Source organism: Falco naumanni, chromosome 1 (genome assembly GCF_017639655.2).
Source record: "Falco naumanni isolate bFalNau1 chromosome 1, bFalNau1.pat, whole genome shotgun sequence".
Taxonomy (NCBI): Eukaryota; Metazoa; Chordata; class Aves; order Falconiformes; family Falconidae; genus Falco; species Falco naumanni.
This window is the reverse complement of record NC_054054.1, coordinates 36083397-36106208: the sequence shown is the minus strand read 5'-3', so window position 1 is coordinate 36106208 and position 22812 is coordinate 36083397. Positions and strand designations below refer to the sequence as shown.

General features: G+C 41.5%; 1 protein-coding gene across 1 annotated transcript; it reads right to left on the bottom strand.

Annotated features, from left to right (window-relative positions):
* Positions 1 to 2156: 2156 nt before the first annotated feature.
* On the bottom strand, positions 2157 to 18609 carry SCRG1 (stimulator of chondrogenesis 1). Its single transcript, XM_040588961.1, has 3 exons — positions 9178 to 18609; positions 4318 to 4580; positions 2157 to 2767 (listed from the first exon to the last, which is right to left on the bottom strand). The coding sequence occupies exons 2-3, from the start codon at positions 4551 to 4553 to the stop codon at positions 2713 to 2715; spliced, it is 291 nt and encodes a 96-aa protein (XP_040444895.1). The 5' UTR covers positions 4554 to 4580; positions 9178 to 18609; the 3' UTR covers positions 2157 to 2712.
* Positions 18610 to 22812: the final 4203 nt, after the last annotated feature.

Sequence of the window (22812 nt, the reverse complement as noted above, 5' to 3'; positions counted from 1 at the left end):
AAAAAACCACCAGAAGTTATGGTAACATATGAGAACAATACCCAGCAATACTTTTGCTTTTAATTGAGTATCGAAGTCTGATGTTGAAGACTATATTATTAATGACTTATTGTTTTGTCATGTATACTGTTGTGCTGATCTAAACATGTGGTGTATGGAACATGATTTCTTTCTGCTTTAAGCTGTGCACATAGGTTGAAGAAAAGGCAGAGGGAGGACTGTTTTCATCTTGAAGCTGTGTCCTCCTCTGCTTTAACTTGTTCGTTTAGCATTTGATGGAACTATTAACCTTATCAGATGTTTAAAAGCTTTTTCTTCATTTGGGGAAAAATAAGAAAGCAGTATTTCTATGGTTTAATCTGCTCGATGTTAATCTTGTGAGTTTTTCAAAAACTACTACTTTGGGCATCACTGCAACTAAGTTGCTCTTCTTTGGTTTTTTTGACCTGTGACACTTGATAGAACTGAATGATGATAAACCCTAACCTCAAACTGGCTGCATTCCCAGTAGCTCTCGGTGGCCTGATTTTTCACTTGCATTGTCATGTATTTCCACAATAAACTTATGCGGTGTTGTCCTAAGTTCAAGGCAGTTAGTGATATCTAGCTAGTGGCAGCTAAAATTGGTAATCCTCCAAAGAGGTGTTTTAGTGCCCATTTCACTACAGTGACTGTGTTTGCACAAATTCAGCTTGTTGTTTTCAAAGTACTTGTTGCATGAACAGCCAGGGAACCTGGTCAGGGATGGGACATCCGAAGGATAAAGGCTCTTTCTCTGAGTGTGTGGCCAATGTTCTCACCTGGGCCTGGCAGAGAAACAAAAGCAAGTTTTTTATGGGAAACTATTATTAAAGTAGTAGCCTATGTGACACTGTCCTTCTGCGTGTGGAAAGTGGCGAAATTTTTGCTCCAGTGGATTATGGATTTTCCAGGAGCTGTGGAAGGAAAGTAACTGAAAAGCATTTTCCAACTTTACTACCCAGATTTGCATCTGCCTTAATTTTTTTGCTACTGCTGCTTTGGAGAGTGTGAATGCCAGGCATATGCAACATGATTCATGTAGAAACTAGATGGTACAAGCAACAGAAGTTACGTGCCCTTATTATTGCTAGCAGCTTACAGAGGGCTTTGCACGAGAGCAGATACCATATGTTTCCTTAGCAGAACACTGTCTTTGGATACTTTTGACTGTGGGTTGCCAGATTTATGGGGTGTTTTTTTACCCTTAATTGATGATTTGGTAGAAAGCCCAAATGACTCAGGAATAATTACTATATAAACCAAGCTTAAAAAGCCTGGTGTTAACAGTCAGTAGCCTAAAAAATTACTTGGCAAAAAAAGTACATGCAGATTTACTTGAAACATTTATTATTAGCTATGTATAATAAGTAACCAATGCTTGTTTACTAACAGAGGAAGAAAAACAGTCATTGTGATACTTCATACTGAATGTGAAATAAAACTGGTAAACCGGTGGTAGCAGTTTTCGTGGTATAGCGGTGTTAGATTATTAGATGAACAGGATACTTTGAGTGGAAAAGGCTCAATAGTTACATCAGTACTACACACTTTCCATGTAACTGACTTGACAGCTACAGAGGTTTTTTTATATGTAAGACAATAAGCCTTAAGTTCAAGGGCTTTTGTTAAACTTAATGACATAAATTTTTGGCTGTTTTTCTCTTGCACCGTGTTTGGTATTGGCAGGTGTTGAGGTGACCATGTATCTACAGTCTGGATTAAGATACCCCTTAAACATAAAGGCAATTACTTCTAATGTTCTGAGATACCTCTTTGTCCTCAGTTTCCTAGCTATTTCCTTACAGGGCTAGCCTAAAAATAAAAAGCCAGCATTTTAACTTAATTATGGGGTACTGTATTTCAAACAAGGCTTGATTAAAAAAAAGCTGCTTAAGTGTGGATTTTTATGTTGCCTTAACAGACCTTGCATCAGTCCCATCCTCTTTAGATGTCTTTTTGAATGAATGAAAAAAAATCCTATTGTAACTGTTGTAGTATTTTAAATGTTCAAGGTTAAGATTAAGCAATTTCAGGTTTTACAGATTGCATAGTTAATGCAGGTCACCAGTCAGACATAATTAAGACCACAGTGTGCCTTAGTATTATTAATGTGAGTTTTACCTATTTTTTTTTTCCCCAGTGGAATTTTCAAATGCAAATAGTGAAAGTCTGTCTTCTTTATGTGCATGTTTTTTAAGATACCTCAATAGAACATGAGAGCTTGTCCCTGGCACTTCTGTCTGCAGAAGTGCCAGGGACAAGCAGCTTCAGCTTAAAACATTAGCTGTATGATGGCAGTAAAGTGATAGGAAGCAGCACTGCTCTAGGTTGCTACAACGTGAAGGCTTAGGCTTGGACTTTCTTCATCCAGACTAGCTGAGAATGTTGTGCTGAGTGACAGGCTTTTTGCTGGGGGATGCATATTAGGATGCATTAAGAGCTTGTACAGTAGTCTACACCATGATGGAAATAGTCAGCTACTAAACTTGAAAGTAGAATTTCTTACGTATTTCGAGATTCCAAAAAGGTATAGAAAGGAAACTTTTTACAGTGTGAAAAGAGGTGTGGTCCTGTGATTAGAAAGGAAGTTTGTGGTGGTGGTGGTGGTGGGTTTCTTTTTCCTCTTGGAAAGCATATACTATGTGATTGTAGAACGATGTCTGTTGTCTTCACTAGCAGACTTGGTGTCCATCACTGACTGTTGCAGGGGATCACAAAAGATATCTTTGGTCCAAAGAAAATATCCCTGAAAGATATTATCAGATATTTAAATAATTAGATCATTGGTTCATCAGTGTTTTAACATAACATGCATTTTCAGTTGTGAATTACTTTTTTTTTTTAGTTCACAGAGAGATGGATATATGTAGGATTACTGTGTTTGTGGGATACCCTTCCAGCAATGTAAATGCAGCTGCAGCTCTGGGTGAGGATCCTGCTTTTCTGCCTCAGCTGGCCTGGATTGGAAGTGATGGCAAAACTTCCATTGACTCACCAGTGTGCCAGGACTCCACCCTGGTATTTTAGCTTTGAGAAAGTAAACTTAATAAATACTAATTATTACAAAAATAAAGAACTTTGGCATGTGCACACACACTGTTTAGTGCAATTTGTCCTGAGAGCAGACCTGCAAAGTAGGTCTTCTGTGCCTTAGGACGGTTGAAGGAGGACCTCCTTACGTATTTTTATAAAAGAGGCTTTATTTGGCTGCTCCAAGCTCAGAGTTTGAAGCTGGAAACCCAAAATGTGCTTCAGGGTGAGGACACCATATCTGGTTTTAGGGAAAGTGAAAGATGAAAAACTTACTTAAACCCTGCTTTCAGTTTGAAAGTGAAGTTTCTAGATTTAGAAGTCATTCCCACTTGGTTCCAATCTAGTGTCCTATGGAAGTGATGCAAAGTTGCCTTTTATTGGATTTTAGAGGACTTGAGAAACTTGGGTGGTAAAAGATGCATATGTAAAAAGCCATTTTTGTTTGCCTATATAATGCATCACATAGTGTCCCTGAAGTATTAGTAAGTTTTGAAGTGTTGATATTTTTAACTGAATTTCCTGGAAAAAGATGTTGCTGGAAAGCTGAATGACATAATACCTCTTAATACATTTTATTACTTCAAACCAGCGTGGGCTGATGGTGTTTACTAACTCAGTTTTGTTGGGATGTACATTCTTTTTGTAAAACAACAACAGAAACACGTGTTCAGTGAGAACTTCACTGCTCAGCTTTGTCAGCAGTTCCAGTGAGCCAGAGGAGCTGATGTTCTTCAGCTAAATCTTTTTGTTCCCTTGTGGGCATTTGTTAACCCCTGTTCCCCCAGTTCACCTTCCTACTTTAAACAGCTGCCTCTATGGAATCTGATGTATGTGCATATGGCTTAGAACAGCAATACTGTTCTTCGCTATGGAACAGAAATCAAACAGTTTTGTTTATAGTCCTGAAAACATCTTCATTGCTAAGTGTTGTGAATGAGGGTTTTATGTAGTTCTCGTTCTTGTTTTAGATAGTTGGGTAATTTAAATGCTAGTCCCCTAAAACAGGACATGCAGGTTTACAAAATATGCTAGGCAAGTCCTAGGTGAGCCCCTGAAAAATGAAACCTGAAAACTGGCAGTGTATCAGATAATTGGCTATCTCTCGATATCATTTCAAACCATCTGAAGTGATGAATTTCTTTGTAGTGGTGGCCGATTCCAGCAGTGGGAACTGTAAAATGATGGAACTGTAATGGGAATGATGGAACTATAATGGGTGATCATACAGAACTGTACAAGTTTGTGAAATGAGTGTGATCTTACTTTGGGCAGCAGAGCAATTCATTCAAGTTGCAGTAGCAAATCACCTCACAGCCCTTCCCTTCCCAAAAGTGATCTTGCAGACCATCATCAATTTGTCGAAGATTCTCCATGCCTTCAGGGATGTTGTGACAGCTGTGGTCTTTCAGGGCCCTCTTGTAACAAGAGGGGCGCCGGGAAGGCACCGCCAGGGTACCCAGGAGGGTGCTCAGCAGAAGCAGCGCCAAGACCATCTTCATTTTTGCGAAGCTTCCAGCAGCAGGGTGCTAAAGAGAAATGAGGTACGTGACACAGGTATAGCTGCCGAACAGATCTCTTTCCCCAATTCGCTTTCTGGCTTGCGTTTTTCTTTTCTTTCCTGTGAACTTTTGGAGGAGCCTGAGTGCTGGAGAGTGTTTTCTCCTAGGAAGTAAATAATATTGCAGCAGAATTGATATTCATTACTTTCTGTACAACCTTGGGAGTCCTTTCATTGGGAATTGAGGCTTCTGTTGCTGGCAATTTTGCTGTTTCTTTGGCCTCTCACCTTGAGAAAATTGCTTTGAGCTGGCCGCGTTCTCTCGGTGGTGTAAGCAAATGTATCAATTGCTACCAAACCAGGGGAAAATGTCCAGGTGTGTTTCTCTACCTTCCTGGCCATTTTGCTTGTCAAAACAAGAGTCACTCACATAAAATGAATAGTCTCTTTCCCCATCAAAGTTGCGGAAAAACTTTCTGCTGATTGAATCCTCTGTCACAGACCACTCACGAAACTGAAGCATTTTAACAGCAAAGGAGGTCTGAAGCTCTCTGCAGCGCTGCCAAGTGCCGCTGTCCTGGGCTGCAGGTTCCGCAATGATACAGCTTTGCTGAGAACTTCCTCTTTCTATTTTTTTCTTTTTTAAAATCTTTTTTTGGTACTGAAAGCTGCTTAATTGAGTCTTTGCACAGGAGGTCATTATGGTTTAATTGGCTTATTAAAAGACGGGATAAATTATCCCTTGCAAAGCTGTGTTAGCGACTAGGATTTCCATTGTCTGCGTGAGCTTGTTTAGTGCTGGCTGTGCTATTCTGTGCTGCTTTGCAGAGACTGACCATGGCACATGTTTGGGTAAGACCCTTGAACGTGCATTCACCTTTAAATTGGCATTGGAACAATGCTTCAGCCTAGACTTTATCAATATTAGGAAAGAGAGTGGGGTTTTACCTTGCCTCGTGAAAGGGGTCTGATATCTTACCGAATTTAAATCGGAATTCTGCTCTGCAAACTAACCTAAAGCAATGGCCAGCTCTGCCCAGCAAGCTCTCCCCAGGTGTTCCTCGCTGTACTTGTGTTAGCCTCAGGGAAAACTTTGCTGCCCTTCATCCTGTTGGCACTTTGGAGTCAGTTGACTGACACCACGACGTTATGGGCTGGCCCTAGTCCATCTGGTGAGGCTGCAGGACAGAGTGCTCCAGAGACTGACGAACGCAAAAATAACTAGGCATGGGGCAGTGTCTGATCAAAGGCCAAGTTAAGGTGGCAGAGCTATTATATAGATAATAGAAAAAAAAAGGCATGCCAGCTATAGAGGTCAATTAATAGAGTCCCACTTGTGTTACTTCATAAAACTCTTGAGATCACCCTTGAAAAACAAGCAGTAAGCTATTAAATGTATAGATTTACTGTATTTTGTAATAATTTGTCCTGGGTAATTATATCACCACTATAGCTATCCTGCTGATGTTCCATGTCTTCAGTTAATGAATGACATGCCAGAGACTATAAGAAAACTGGGAATTTGGATTCATATTTGGGGTAAAATGCTATACCTTGATGCTCCCCAATTATATTTTTCCATAAGGTTTTGTGCAAACTTGTTTTTTGAACACCAGTAGCCAAATAAAATATTAAAAAGTGGCCAATATATTAAAGAACATGATTGAAGTGAAAATAAGCTCTTGTGCACATTTTCATTTCTGTTGTAGAAGCAAAATTCATTGAATGATTCCTTTTAGTTTCCATGAACTTGTATGTGAACTTTTGAGTAGGAGACTCCTATAAACTACTAGTAATGGAGCCGTGGGGATCTATTTTTTAATTACCTTAGAGTGCAGTATTGAATAACATACTGTCTTTATTAGTTTTAGACCTCAAAACTACTTCTCAAATAAAGTAAACATTGTTCTGACTTTGCATAATGTTGGTTTTTAGACTTGAGTAAAGAATCTGTATTATTATAATAATGGTTTTATTTTGTAGGGGTATAAACACTGCAGTTACGAGGGTTCTGCTCAGAGAAGTCTAATGCTTAAAGAGAGCAAGTTTGTTTCTACTATACCTTGATAAATGCCAATGTTGAGAAGTACAATTTAAGATTCTTCTGTTCAAATAATTAAGCTTAATTATTCAAGTATTTAATGGAAGAAAAATTCTGTGAAAGAGGAATTGGGGGGGGGGTGTGCCTTTGTTTCTTGTGATTGCATTATTTTGTGAGTTCTTCCCCTGAGGATGAGGCATTCCTAATATCTTGCTCTTCAGTGTGTTTTTTATATTCCTAATAAGATGGGAGATCTTTCCCTACCTGGAGTTAAGCTGGAATGCTCCTTGAGCCTGTTGCCAGCTGCCTGTCTGCTCAAAATTTGTAGGAACTCATTCTGTCCTGAAAATGGGCAGATTTTCTATAGACTGTCAGATTGTTGGACTCAAAAATCATGACATACAATTGAAGGTAACTCAGTACCTGCCTTGGAATATAACAGGATATTGCTGTAGTGCATCAAGAGGGTTTATATGGGTGACTGCTAAAATAATTTTTAGCAAAGTCAATATGCCAGTGAGCTGCGGATGGACAGCTTCACTAACAGGTCAGTTATGCACCTTACCAATGCTCAGCATTGTTATTATGAAGAAATAAATGTTTATTTTGTTATAATTTTCTTTCTGCTTACATATTTTCTCTGTTTTTTTGCAGATCATAACCAAAAGGAAACTTTTTACCAAAAGGCCTTTCTTCAGAAGGTTGTTTCTTTCCTGTGAGAGAAAGAGCCCTATTTGCAGATGAAAGATTGCCAAGGGCCTCAAGCGTTTCATCAGCTCCCTGCACAGGATCGATGTGGGTAAACTTGGCAGACCTTTCAGATGCAGCATCTCTTTCTGCAACTTCTTTTCCTGCATATGGTTGCACAGATGATGGAATGTCACTGATTGCCTAGGTAAAGAACAGAGCTAGCACGTGCATATTTCAAAATGCCTCATCTGCTTATTTCAAAGACTTTATCTGCTTTTGCATACCACAGAAACAGTCTTTTCTCATAAAACAGATCAGGGAAACATGATGAACAAATCCAGGTGACTCAAAGTCTCGTTGCCAGCAAATGCCCTCTTATATCTCTTTATTTTATAAAACCTTCTGAAAAGGTAGCAACACCAATTATGCTAAGCCTGACGAGGTTGCTCTGTTGAGATATATCATTTCATGTTCTAGCAGGACTAAAGCCACCTAAAAATATTGAAAGTGAGCTCCTTCCATTTGCATAAATTCTTGTCGGTTAATTACTTTGGTTGCTTTGACATGGTGTAAGTAAAGTTTGAGACCAAGCGCTGCTGAGAATACAAGTGCTTTGAAATAATTTGGAGTTTTGTGTAAAGGAAAATGATTAGTTTGGGAATATGCATGGTGAGTTAGGAATCAGTGCTATCCCTGCTCGTTCAGCTGGGAGTATGTGAATCACCCTGCCAGGCAATTTGGCACCACATAGCTTTGGATCTGCTAGATGTGGAGGTAGTCAGAAAAGACCAAAGAGGAAACCCCAAGTTTCAGCCTCCTTGGCTGAGAACAAGAGGGTAATATTTCATGAGAAGTGATGTTCTTTAAAGGTCACATGGTATTAGTAGGAGCTCAGGTGTTAGGGGATAGAAACAGGGAAAACTGAGAAGTGGCACAATAACATGTATTTCAGCACCTCTAGAGGTACTGCATGGTTGGGAAAAGATAAATATTTACAGTTTGGTCTGTCAGCTGTTAGATATACCCTTCAGAGTTAAGCAGGCTGCATTTCCCATTGCCTGGTGTTGAAAATAAGAAACACGTTAATTGATACGCTTTTGGTGTACTGTCTTTTCCAATCTGTCCATGTGCTGGGTTAACATGCTGCTCTTACAGTGAAACAAATTTAAGATCTATTTGTTTCTTAACATGCATTGAGCTCAAGAACCAAAAACATCTATTAAAAATAAAATATCTTTTATTATTTATTTGTTTGTCAGGTTTCCATTTCAGAAACTCCTGTAAAATGTTAAGCTATACATTTAATATTTAGGTGTGTTACTGTGTAATAGGTTTATTAGTGCATTCCTAAGAAATCATTACACAAGAGCTGCATAACTGATAATATTATGAAGAGGGTTTTTCCATTTAAAAAAAATCCTTCAAATCTATTTTGCTTGAACAGTTGGTGCATTGTAAGGACAGCAGCTATTCCACTGAGGATGAATTCAATGAATTACCGCTTTGTAATTACCATAAATACCCTGATTCTTCCCAGAAATTGAGTTCTCATTGAAACCCATTTAGTTTTCTTAAAGACAGCAATTTGTTGTGAACACACCTCTCTCCATAGTCACCAATTTTGCAATTATACTGAGCACTTGAAAGTGATACAGTATGTTTAATGACTTCAGATATTAATATGTAGCATCTAACTTCGAAGAGCAAGATAGTAAAAGAATTATCTTTAGCTTGAACATATCCATGCATCTGGCTTGAATACTGTCTCTTACCTACAATTTATCTGTTTTCCCAAATCATCTTCCGCATGTTCCCATATATATTTCCAATTCTCTTCTGTAACTAGCATCGAGCAGAACAAGTGTACAAGGATAATTTCAGGAGCGAGACATACCTTTCTCTTCTGCTTCACTTCCACTTTCTTGGTAGCTGTATCTTTTTTAGATGTACCCAGAGAGAGCTAGAGCTGCCGGGAATGAAAAGAGGGAGGGAGGGAAGGAAGGCTGATGGGAGATGCTGTACAAACAGCCCTTTGTTTGTCCTAACTTCTGCCTGCCACTGACGGGCTCTCTTCTCCAGTGAGGGGCCAGAGGATGGGCTTCAAGAGCTACCTCTTTCAGTCAGTGCCAACCTGGAAAAAAACACAGAACGTATCCTTTCCAGTAGGAAATGATTAGTTCATTCAGGATCCAGTGAGAAGGTGTCTCCTCTGAGAGCAAAGCCACATATCCAGAGTGGGGGAAGAGGAAACACCTCATGGAGTAACAATGGAGTACAAGCAGGCTGGGGGCAGTGGGAAGGAGTGGGCCCCCAGGGTTGCACAGGCAGAACAACGTGGTTGCTGGACAGATGCCTTGTGTTGTGTTGGGTGGAGAAAAGCAGACCTAGCCAACAACCTCATGCAATACTTTAATTCCTGGCTTTGGGATTCTTTCCGGTTTTTGCAACTGAAATAAAAAACCCTTGTAATTACTCTAACCGGGCTGCTAGTACAACATACTCAATGCACTGAGTTCCTTGCTGACCAGACATTTAATCAAGAGGTTGATTGAACGGTATTTCAGAGGAAGTTACTTTAGACTACTATAGCTAGTCAAATGATCCGGTACCATAAAAGCACACAACAAGGTTCTTAAATGGAATCAAAGTATTATGTATTAATGAGAAAATAGTCTTGAGGGTGAAGCATGTGTCCTCATATTTCTGTTGCAGTTTGGCCCTTGTTCTGTTACGGCCATCCTGGATCTATTTTGTGATGTGGGTGAATAGAGATGGATGATTGCCCCTTAGCTGTTGAAGCCGTAATTCTTACATTTTCCAGTCTGCCTAGTTTTGACTCCGATCTTGCTTTGTGAGAGTTCAGGGGGTTTTCTGCCTGTTGGGCTGCTTGCAGGACAGAGGTTTGTTAGGAGTGTGAAAAGGTGCCTCTGCTCAGCTGACTCTATTCACAATTTGATGTCACGGTGCTTATTCAGTTTGATTTATCATATGCCAGAAGCGAGCTAGGGCCTCTATAAGAAGTGCATGTCCCATCTGCTGCTGCCTCAGCAAGGAAAGTAGGCAAAGGGCACAGATGCTTTGAAGCAAACCTCTTGAAACTGAGCCCACCTACTCGTGATGGACCCATCCAACAGGGTGTTCCCCCTCTCTGCTGGGGATGGGCAGCCAGGACAGCTGAAAGCAGGGTGGATGGTTGTACCTCTGCCTCTAGTTCAGATTAGAAACATCAGGCAGGACATCCTTTGCTACTGCTGTTATGGGCATGGCAATTTAAAAGGGGAGGGAGGAGGTAGCTGCAGACAGCACGGGCAGAACAGGATATCCTTGCCTTTTCAGGGTGACAAAATGCCTGGCACTGCCTCTGCTTTTCTGCAGAAATTCTTTTCTGGTGCAGATCCTGGCCACAGCAGTCCATGCCTTAGATGAGATTATCCTAATGCCTCTGGGAGCATGCAGCGTTCCAGGGCAGCGCTGTGCTGCGGGGGCAGGCTGTGAGCCTGGTGCCCATCTCCAAGGGGAAGCTGTAAGCAGGAATAAAACTCAGAGGAGGGAATGAGAGCATATTGTGCTGGTGCTGTGACTTTGGATGTCTTTTTAGTTAACTGCAAATAAATTTTGGTATGAGTAATTTGAAGTTTTTATCAGAAGATATAATGTAATAAAAGTGTATTAGTAGCATTCCCTTGCTGCCCAAGGGAAGTTCTCTTGTGTTTTCCAGGGAGTAGCTGCGTTTCCAGAACACGTTCAGAGAGCCGTGCTGGAACGTGGACTGATAGTTATGTTTACAAACTGTGTGAGTGATAGTTTTCTTCAGGAAACGTCCCGCTGCATTTTGAGAAAGGACAGTTCTAACAAAGCTGGTGTTTTGCTGGTGTGATGATTTTAGGGATTTCCCCCCCACACCCCCACCTCTCTCCTTCCATAGCCCCACATATGATGTTTTCAGTCACTGAAAGCATTCAGGAACAGGAGGAAACTTTCTCCTTCATGATGCAGTTTCAGAGTAGAGACTGGGAAGCAGATTGGGATTTAGAGGAAACAAAAGTTTTAGGGAATTTCAGCAGGGAAATGCAACCTAAGAGGAGGCAAGAGAAGGAACAACTCTTCGAGGTGTGCAAAGCGAGGCAGTTTATAGGAAAATGCATTGAAGGGCAGGGCAGCCTGCAAAGGGAGAAAGCAAACTGCAAAGCAGTACTTCAGATCTTACCTCCTTTTCCCTTTCTCCACTGTTCCCCTAACCCGTTGCCCCGAATATCTGTTTCTGTACTGACTCTGTCTCCAGCCCTGGTGACCCTTTCTTTATTTTCAGTTTCCTCCTGCCTTTTTGCTCCGGCACCATGTCCCCAGCGGGCTCAGCAGCCGGTGTCTGGTGCAGGCTGGCAGGGTGCCAGCCATGACAGAGGGGTATTGAAAATCGCAGAGGCTTTTTGTTCCCCACCATGGCATCTGGGAGCTGCAGGAGAACCGTAAGGAAATCCTGCTCTTTCACCCTCCTTCATCGGTGCAGTAATCCCGAGTCATGTTCAACTCCTTATATTTAAATACCCTGTTTTAGATGTATACATATCTGCGCCTGTCTGAAGAGGTATGGCAATATTAGAGGTAAGATGCAAAGTAGAGCTGCTTTGGCTTTCTTTGTTTTCATTTTGTTTCCCAGGCTGGAGCTGTTGGAGCCAGCAAGAAGTGATGGCCCATGAGGAGGCAGTGGCAGATGGAGGCAGGAGGGGGTGGTGAAAAGGTAGCAGCAGCAATCCATAGGAGAGAAGTAGTTTTCAAAGGAGAACAGCCCCTGATAGGGTGAGAAGGAGGAAAGAAAAAGCAGCAATGAAATTCAGCCACAAAAGCGTGGCTGCCTCTGACATACAGCACTACTCTAGACTAAATCTGTGTAATGTGCCCTGGGAAAATAATCTTACTTTTTCATTTTATTTTTTGAAATGTTCAGTATTCTAAATGTGCTTTGCATTTTGAACATGAGCCACACAGGTTTAGGTTTTTTCTGTAAACAAAAATCACTTTGCATCTTATTGTATCCTTGATATCAACGCTCAGCTCTTCGCAGGGTGACAGAAATACCGATGCTTCTCCACTCACATTAAATCTTCTTAAAAGATACCACTTAACCTATGAGTCAGCCAGCTCATTAATACACAGAGTTTGTATGAAGAGATCTATAAGGAACCTCAGAACCTGATTTTGGCAGATGATGCAGTCTAAAACTTGTACTTGAAGATTATAAAGGAATGTAAGTATTGTACGGATGCATAAAGACCTGGGAGACTTAATGCCAGTGGTAATGACAGTGCCAGCACAGCTAAGGCATTAACTGCTGTCATTATTTGTTACAGGGTCACAGTGGGTAGGGTGCCTTGGAGTCAATCTTCAGCACAATGGATTTTTAAGCAGAGATAAAAATCTTACATGCTCATTTTGCAAATATTCACGTGTAAAACAAATATAACTCGCATTGCATTCCTCATGCCATGCCTTCCATCACTCAACATCTATAATGTCACTCAGAAAAAGTATCTGAAAATATTTTTTTACGCTTTTACCTTGTGTAATTTTAATTGTGTGCCCTTTGTTCTGTTGTTGATTGTTTTTAGAAAAAAGTCTGTGCTGTTAAACACTCTACAATTGCCTCTGCAGTTCCTGCATCTGATAATTTGCTTTTTACCTTGTACATGCTTTACCCTGGGGGATTCATCTGAGTTTTCTGGAGCACTGTTCATTGTTCTGAAGAAACTGGGGGTACGGTAGTTCTTGCTCATGCCTTTATTGCTGGGTGCTGATTTACTTCCAGTGGCTGTTCTCTGTGGAGTCCCAGAGCCCCTCTGTTTCCCTTCTCTCTCTGATTTTTGGCTTCCTGGTTTAGCTGTTAGTTTTCTCTTTCTGCAGGCTGCAATCTGTGCTTGGTTAAAATTTGCAACACGAAACACTGGGCTAATCAAAGGCATCTTTTAGTGTATTTCCTCAGATCAGCGGTCTATTGGCATGCTCAGGCTCTTGCTGCTTTTCTGTGAAGGCAGAGAGGATACAGATATTCAGAACCTGTTGATGCTATGAACTATAAAGTCCAGACAGGCCAAATGAGTTAATGTTGTAAGCATGTACATATAAAGTCTGGTGTCTCAGGCTGGCAAATGAATCTGAATGTATTACAGAAAAAACACTCTAAAATGGGAAACTGTTCCCAGTTACCGGCCATCGCAGATACTGGTTGTCTGATACTTAGAAATCCATGTCTGGTCTGATTTGTTTGTTGATTCAGGATGTTACGGGGTTTTGTATGGCATTTTTTTACTGCTTTGCTAGGAATTAGCTATTTATACCTAAAGGCACGTGGCCTTGAGGATGTGGAGCATTCTGCAGCTGCCGAAGTTGGTTGGTGCCAGGAGTGTGATAGAGAGCAGAGATACCTTTGTCTCTATCACCTGTGCTTATTTCTCTGTAGTTAAAGGAAAAAAATATAATACAAAACAAAAAAAACAAACTTACATTAATTGTAAGGTCTGATTTAGGTTTCCTTAATCACCACCACTAAAAACATCACAGATACTGCACTGACTTTTGAAGTCCTTGATCACACCACTGCCTTTTGCCTGTTACAGGGTAGCTCTGACCCTGCACAAGGCTGCTTGCTGGGCATTCAGCCCTGGGGTGCTGCAGAGAGACTGTAAGGCTTGTCCAGCCCTCAGACTTTCACCCCTGCTGCTCATCCATGTGGTCACCAACAATACAGCCAGCAGAGACCTCAAAGTATCAAGTGTGACTGCATGGGGCAAAAGCATCTTTGCCAACAGGCTGGCCAGCCTGATGAGGAGAGCTTTAAACCAGAAACAACAGGGGAAGGAGAGGGCAACCCCTAACTGAGTGAGGAAGCAGTGGCAACCTCAGGAAGCTTGCAGAAGAAGCAGGAGTGGAGGAAGGAGACCATGCACCTAGTGGCTAGGCTGCCACTCAAAAAGCCTGGAGAAATAGGCTGGCAGGAACACCATGATGTTCAACAAAAGCAAATGCAAAGTCCTGCACCTGAGGAAGAACGTCCACATGCACTACAATAGGCTGGGGACTAACTGGTTGGAATGCAGCTTTGGAGAGTAGGACATAGGGTCCTGGTAAGCACCAAGTTGGACATGAGCCAGCAGCGGACCTTTGCAGCAAAGGCGGCCAACAGTGTCCTGGTCTGCCCTAGGAGAAGTGTTGCCAGCAAGCTGAGGGAGGTGAGTATTCCCCTCTGCTCTTCACTGGTGAGACACACCTGGAGCGCTGGACCCAGATCCAGGTGACCTAGAATAAAAGCTGTGAACAAACTGGAGGCCACTGAAGGGCCACAAAGGTGATTTATGGACTGGAACATCTATTGTACAAAGAGGATGGGACAGCTGGGACTCTCCAGCATGGAGAAGGGAAGACCCGCCAGGGATCTTACCTATCTATTTAAAAACACCCAGTGGGGACTGGGTAATGAAGATGGAGCCAGACTCTCCTCAGTGGTGCCCAGTGACAGAGCAAGAGGCAATGGGCACCAGCTGGAACACAGAAGATTCCATTTCAAAACCCAAATAACTTTTTTTACCTGTGATGAAGGTCACAGTGCCCACAGAGGCTGTGGAGATCTCCTTAGAGGTATTAAAACCCCAGGTAAAAACAGTCCTGGGCAACTTGCTACAGCTGACCCTGCTTGAGCTGGGGAGCTGGACTAGATGATCCCAAGGTGCCTTCCAGCCTCAACTGCTCTGTGACTTCAGCCCCATGCGCAAATGGAAGTCAATTGGCAGCCCAGCATAGGCTCAGAACTGTGATCACCTGTACCGAGTGCACAGTCTCAAATAAGCTCATGTAACGGTGGTTTGACAAAGTAAATCTTTTGTTTGCAGACTTTTTACTGGTCCCTGTCACCCTTTGTCAGGTCACAGCCCAGATGTCCTGTGAGAACAGCAACCTCCCTGCGTCACGGCAGGCGACTGTGCATGCTACTATTTGTTTCTGAACTGTCAGGTATGAATAGACAATTCAGTTTCCTTAAGAGCCTCTGGTGAGGGATTTTTGCCAAAAACTTTCTGGAAACCAAAGTACTGCAATAGAAGCTGAATCCCCCTTATCCGCTTAATCACAGTTCATCTGACGCTGGTGTTTTTCCTGCTTTACCTGCCAGAAGTAGTTTTAGGCATATAAAAGCTTAAAGGATTTCTGCCTTTGAGTGTCACCAGAACCTCTTCATTTGTTGATAGATAACAATGAGGTAATTTTATTGAGAGGAGAAGGATTTGTTTTTCTATGAACTAACACAGAGTAATGGTTACAGTTCTGAAGTACTCGTCCTGTTTTTGCAAAGTCGCCCATCCAGACTCTCTCATCAAAGGAACTGATACCTTCAGCATCTCCTACACAGTCCTTTGATAACTTCAAATTAACTTACAAAGGTTTTGTATCTGTAAAGGGTTGTAGCTGCTGAGCAGAATTGCTGCTGTCAGTGCCAGGTCTTTGATTCCTACAACTACTGGTGGCAAATGTTACCCGCCTTAGGGATCATACAAAATGGCTAGTAAATCCACAAGTGTTGATGGAGGTGATGGTGTTCATAGCTGTGTGCTTACATTATTTCATATCTTGTGAGGTGAAGACTTTGGAGACTTGTTAGCGACAGCTATGTATCAACCCCAAATGAAGCCACACACAAGGCATTTAGGTGTCTCACCCAAACACTACTGCTGTTGGCAGATACAGTGCTCTGCATCCCTCTGAAATATATCTAAAAAAAGATCCTTGGCTCTTAGCTGTATTAAAAGGATGGAGATGAAGAGAGGAACATCTCCACAGTTTCATCTGGGCTCTTCCCCGTGCAAAGTGGGACAGCATGTTTTACTGCTGGAAGGGCTGTCTTAAGTATGCTGGAGGCCCCAGCTAAATACTCTCTGGGCTTCTCTACCATAATGAATAAGGAAGGGCTTTACTGACTTACTTTTAAATTGAGCCTTTTATTCTGGACTCAAACCAACAAGTCAAAACATCAGTGTCTTATGCCTACAAGCTCCAGGCTCTGGCCATAACTGACACTGAGAAAGTCTGCTGCCTAGACTTTTAGGTAGCAAAACTACAAATCACAGCTGAAACCTTTTTTGAAGGATATTGGACTTGACACTCACCAGAGACAAATAATATGGTCTTATTTGTAGTGTATGTCAGTGCAGCTCATCTTTAATAAGCTTTAACTCCAAAAGAAGACCATTTACTGTTGTAGTTTACTATCATCATAACCCAGAAAAAAACCACAAAGGAATGCTATTTGTGGAAACGTGAAATTCAGCTTATCAATATTTACTGCCAGGCAGGAGCTGAGCAGGGATGATTATTCTCTTGCTGAAGTATGCAGCTCACAACAAATACCTTTCATGTTCACCCAGGTCACTACAGTCAAGCACATTACTTTTCTGATGCTATTTGATTTCCTCAGTATTCATAGACCTTAATTAAATTGAAAAACCAAGTCGTATACTGATGTCTTTATATGCCTTTTTGGTGACCCTTAAGTCAATAAAGACTTGGGTTCTGTGAGGAACAGTTTTGGTAACCCCTTCAAAGGTACTTAGGTGACTACTTCATTGTTGCATGTTTCTTGTCATCAAGAACAGTGTGAACAGTTCCCAGAGCTTTTAACTTTGCATTTAAATTGGATATGTCAAGTCTTACAGTAGATCTCTGATTTTGAAGGTTTGATAAGAATATACATCTTTACAAGGTAACTTTTATGTGGTATCTGATATAAATGTGTATGTATAGGTCCTCAATTTCTTATACAATCTTCCTTGGCTCTGAGACTGAGAACTTAATCTAAAGAATCTTCAAAAATGCTTTCCAGACTGTCCCTGCTTCAACGGAGACTTAAAAGCTTCACATTCAGGGTATCTGGAACTGAATTATTACTTTACAATCTTTGTGCAGACCTTTGATTGTATTAGCAAGACCTGATAGTTGAGTGTTAGGTAAACATTATGCAACTCTTCAACTTGGACCTAGTAGTGTTGAACATGTTTTGACAGTAAATAGCCCAAGAAAAAGGACAATTTTGCATAAAGCAAAAACTATGAAGCAATTTACTGCTGTCTTCAGCAATGTCGGTGCTCATTAAGCTTAAGATATATCCAACACATGGAAAATACAAAAATAGTTTGACCCAGGAATACTATGTATATTTATGTAAATGTTTATATAAAATTATTATTTTATATATATTGCCTTATGCCTGTCACCACCAAATTAATCAGGACATATCTTTCTCCTTTAAAAATATCATCACCATATTTGCAAGATAGCTCTACGGGAGTAAACTATAGAAACTATTCCATCTGGGCTTTTGTTTATATATATCACAACATAAAAGTTTAATTGCTTGTATGATATGCATTTACAGCATAGTTCCCACTAAATGATTCATATTTTGAGGGGGGTGTTGGGTTTATGGTTAATAGTTCAGAAACAATTGGAGGCAAACCTTTCTGTCTGGTAGGGTGACAACCCAAGCGTGAGCATTCTTCACATTTCTTGAGGCATGCTCTTTAAGGAGAGAGCTGGTTAACTGGTTCAAAAGGTTAACCAGTTCCCTGTTTCCTACATATCTTTCTCTGGTTTGTTGTCCTGTAATAGAACTGTCTCCCTGGGATTCACAACTCAAGTAATAATGATTACTTCAGTTCTAATTACATTTAACCCCTCTTGCAATGCTGTTCCTCACTGTTGAACTTCATTAATTCTGAGTCAATTTTACCAGATTGCTCTTGTCAGTACCAACGCATTAGCATACACAATTCAGAGACCATTTTAATACCCTGAAATATAAGTTGTCTCAGCACAGTCACTGAAAGAGTTTGTACAGTTTGACAAATCTGTTCTTGAAAATAACCGACGTCCAAAGCAGCAGATTGACTTCTAGGTGGTAAATATTCACCACTTACAAATTCATCATGAGGAGTTCGTGCTTGAAAACTGCATTAAATATCTTGGGTTTGCTTTCTCACCAACTGAATAAACATAGGAAGGCTTACTTTAATCCTAGTCCTCATTCTGCCAGTTCTTCAGGGCTTTTAGTTATCCAATAGGAAAGTAATTCATTGTTAATTGTATACTGTAAAGCTGGATTTCCTGAAAAGCGTGAAGACTCTTGTGGTTTGAATATTCCTGCAGTGTTTACTGTAATGCCCTTTTCTTTGCTTGCCTTCTCTATGGTACACCTTATGTAATTAATCATTTGGTAGGTTCTCCTTCTGAATAAGGATTAATTTCTGCTCTCCTATTACTTCATGATGAGCCTAATTTCATGTGAAAAATAAACCTAAGCATAGCTGATTTGCTGCTTTTTCTTTTTTTTTTTTTTTTTGCTGTTCCATTTCTATCATTGTCCTATCACAAATAAAGCTCAGAGAACATCACCCCCAAAGCATATAAATTGTAAAAGTACGAATGCTGTTGACAGCACGCCATAGCAGTATACCAAAGGTGGGCTCTGAAGTGGAATAAATCAGTCTTCCAGTGGCCGCGACTTATCCCTGACTGGTCACACTTAATCACTAGGTAGGTAACGATTTTTCTAAAAAAATCACTTTGGTAGGTATCGCATATTCGCTTTAGGCTTTTATTCTCCCAGTTTACGCTTTGAAGAGGGTGCATGTCAGTCATAGGTTGTTTTGGCACTGGCTGCTCAGCAGCTGGGATATCTTAAATTTAAACTCCAAGGCTTGGTTCTGCTCAGGATGACTAATAGAGGAGGGGGACAATGTGTCTCTGGAACCCCTACCAGCTCCCTGGAACACTTGCCCTTGGTCTACCAAGTATCAAGATATGGATGGGAAGGGGAGGTAGGAACTGTGTGGAACTTCTTTCCTTGATGGCTTTCCCTAAAAATGAGATTTTTAACAAAAAAAAAAAAAAAGTGTAGAAAGATTAGTCTGTGAAAGGTAATGCTTTTGCCAGATGGATGGAGAAGGTGTTCCTGCAGAAGATTAAGAGGTGGAAAAAGAGGAGAGCAGAGAAAGACCATACAGTTCAGGAAGATGTGAAGTCTGTGGGTGTATCTATCATGTGAAATTAAAAATATCAGGGGATTTAAGAGCCTTCGTAGCCCAGTATTTTGGGGGGACAGAAGCCTACACTTTCTTACTTGAAAAGAAATCGAGAGTCTGGCCTTCTCTTTCCTTGAGCTGGGAAGGGAACCATACAGTGGTTCAGTGGTTAGCCACCTTTACCAAGATAAGAGAGGCAATTCCTTTGCAACTTAAAGAGAGTGATCTAAGCAGTGGAGGATAATTAGCAGCTGTTGTGTTTTGTGCAATTACTTTTCTGTTTATGGAAGGGAAAGAGGAGCAAATAACTTGTCTCTGTTACAAGTAAGATGAGCTGACGACTGCAGATCAGACATCTCAGTTGCAGGAGGCCAAGCTGAAGCATGACTGATTCCACCCAGGCTGGTCTTTGTGGCCGGTGTGGGTGAGCCATTGCATGCAACGCAGCATTCCCTTGCCACTGCCTGCATCTTGCCTGGGTGTCTGGAGGGTGTATACTGGACTGGCCCCTAGGGTCAGCGCTGGGAGGAGTGCCAGGCTTCACCTAAAGAGAATTTTGGATGACAATTTTAGATTATAGTAATTAAGCCCTTTTGTAACTTTGGCTCATTACTGCTTACATTTGCAGCTTACGTTCTAATGATCTAACAGTGGCACAAAAGCACTGATTTTTAAAATTTTTTTTAAGTCTGCTAGTTTAATGCATACATTATTAAGTAGCAATCTCTTGAAAAGTAAGGGGGGTGGTTAAAAAGAAAAATGAGACATTATATAATAAAATTCTGTAGAATGCAAAATAATTTGTTACAAAAAATTATTTTTCATTCTAGCAGGCAAATGCTGTATCAGTGTCTCGGGAGTTATAACTTTGAAAGTATCCAAGTTCACATAATGCACAAAAACCTGGTCTTGTCATGTTGCTCATATGAGAGGCTCTCTAGGAAAAGTTCTTTATATGACTTGCTTGAATAAGAAATGCTTCACAGGAATATGCCCTTGACCTTTTATCAGAGGGACCTGATCCCCAGTTCTCCATATTGTGCGACTGGTGTCCAATCTTGCAACCATTTACTCATGGAAGTACTATTTGCTTATTTTAATTCATCTCTATGGAACCATGTGTGGATGGAGGAAGAGCAGAATTGTTGGTGAGACAAGCAGTTTCAGAGCAGGTAAGCGGGAGATCTGGCTAATAATGCATTTTTTTAAATCTTAAAAATAAAAATATAACCTAAATCATTACTTACTTTAGAATTTAATGGCCAGCAGAGAATAACGCAACTGCCACAGGAGAAAATGTAAGTTATCATTTACTGAAGCTGGTACTCAATTTCTTATACACATCATCATCATCACCCTAAAGAGTAATCCTGACATACAGATATTAAGTCTGAAGTTTGCATAATTGCATCGCTGCTTCCATCCTTCCTGAACCCCTTCTTAAAGGAAGGAAGTTTCAGCAGTACAATCTCTTCAGCAGTGGAGAGAGAGAGAAAACACCCCTAATGCTATTGAATTTGGGAAGGATGCCAGTTCTGCCATTTAAGAACACAAAATTCAAGACTCCTGCCTGATTGATTATTATGATAGAAAACATTTTAAAAGATTCATGGCCTAGCTGAAGGTCTGAAGATATCTAGCTTACAGAGACTCTGGCAGGCACAGTCTGTGCCTCTGATTTCAATTGTACCCCAGCAGTGTAAACTGGAAAGGTAAGAGGGGGCATCACAGGAAGCATTGCATAGAAAATATACTTTGTGCTCTATCAGAAAGCAGTGAGGTTTATATAATTAACTTTGGACAGCTTCAGTTGCAAAACGCAGTGGTAAATAGTAAAGTGCAGAACTGGCTTTCCTTATTGACATTTATTAAACAGGCTGTTTGACTTCTTTTTCAAAATGAGTTCTCCTTTAAAAATTATTTTTATTGGTCAAAGCCTGACTTGTACACAACTTTTTTACCTGATCAGACAGGTTGGGCATGTCTGTAACTTTGTGCTGCATTTTTGGCTTGCACTGACTGCGCTAATCACACCCCCAAACCTGCCGTTGCCTGGAGAAATTACATTGTGAGGATTGTGAACCTGTCCATAGGGTTAGTTTGCTAGTGTTATGGTCATAGGGCATATGTATAGTATGAACATCCATATTTTTGTAGATAAGATGGCATACTTTATTCTGCCTCCAGCTGGGTGACTACACAGAACATCGGTGCCTCCCTGGTGCTCTGCCCTGAGGCTCCAGAGATGAGCAGCATGTGAGAGCTGGTGCCGGGGTCACATCTCCCACCCGAGGGGGGGTGACCCTCTGGCTGGCATATCCACGCTCCATCTGGTGGACAATCTCTAATAATGGGTTGAATTTCTTTTATAGCCAAAACCTGAGGAAGCTTCAGGGTTAATTTCTTGCTTGTGAGTTTAAGAGCAACCTCTGTCTCTTGGCAAGATGTGAGTATATAAATGGCTCCCCTTTGCGTCCCACAAAGGAGACAAAATTAAATAATTGGCATCGGATTGAACACCTGTGGCATGTAAAAGACAATTATTCAAATAACTGTATTAACTTTGTGTGATCAGGATTCCCTTTCCCTCAGTTTGGAAATTCATCTACAGCAGTACTGCTGCTTCTGAACCATCTACACGGTGGTCTTGAGGGGTGCTTTTCTTGTGCCCACGCACACACACACAAGTCCAACTAGAATAACTTTATTGGTAATATCAGTAAAAATATGAAGTAACTTCACTGTGATCAATACAGAGATTTATGGCTACCTAACAGGTAGTGATGTTCTACATTTGCCCTAGGTGTGTAATGTTCTTCCTAATCCAATTATTTCTGATTTTGTTAAACAAGAAACATTTTCTGAGGGCCCAGCTGATCCGCAGGAGGCCTGAGCGGCTGTTCATTGGGACCTCCACAGGCTGGAGGAACAGGACGGCACCACGCTCAAGAAGTTCAGTAAAGACAAACACATGGCCCTGTGTCAGGGCTGGAGTAACGCCAGCATCGGCGGGGGGAGGGTGGACCAGTAGCTCCACTAGGCACTGGGCAGTTAAGCAGCAGTGGGTGCTGGCAGATCACACTGGGCATGAGCCAGCACTGTACCCTGGTGCTGGTGAAGTCCTGACATCTACTGAGCTACGGGAGCAAGAGGTAATTCCCTTCCTAATTCTTACAAGGCTGCATCTGGGGTACTACACCTGCATTTGGGCTCTGCAGTCCAAGGTGGGAGGCAGCAAACTGGGGAGAGGCCAGTGGCGTGCAGGCGGGGGGGGGGGGGGGGGGGTGTGTGCAGGGGCAAGTGAAGTGTGAGGGGAGGCTGGGTTTGCTCAGCCTCAGGAGGAGAAGGCTTTGGGGGACCCCCAGAGGTGGGGAGGAGCATGGAGGAGATAGGGCTCTTCCCAGCAGTGTGTGTTAACAAGTGCATGGCATATTGCAACAGGGGAAACTGCCTGCATGTGGGGGTGGCTG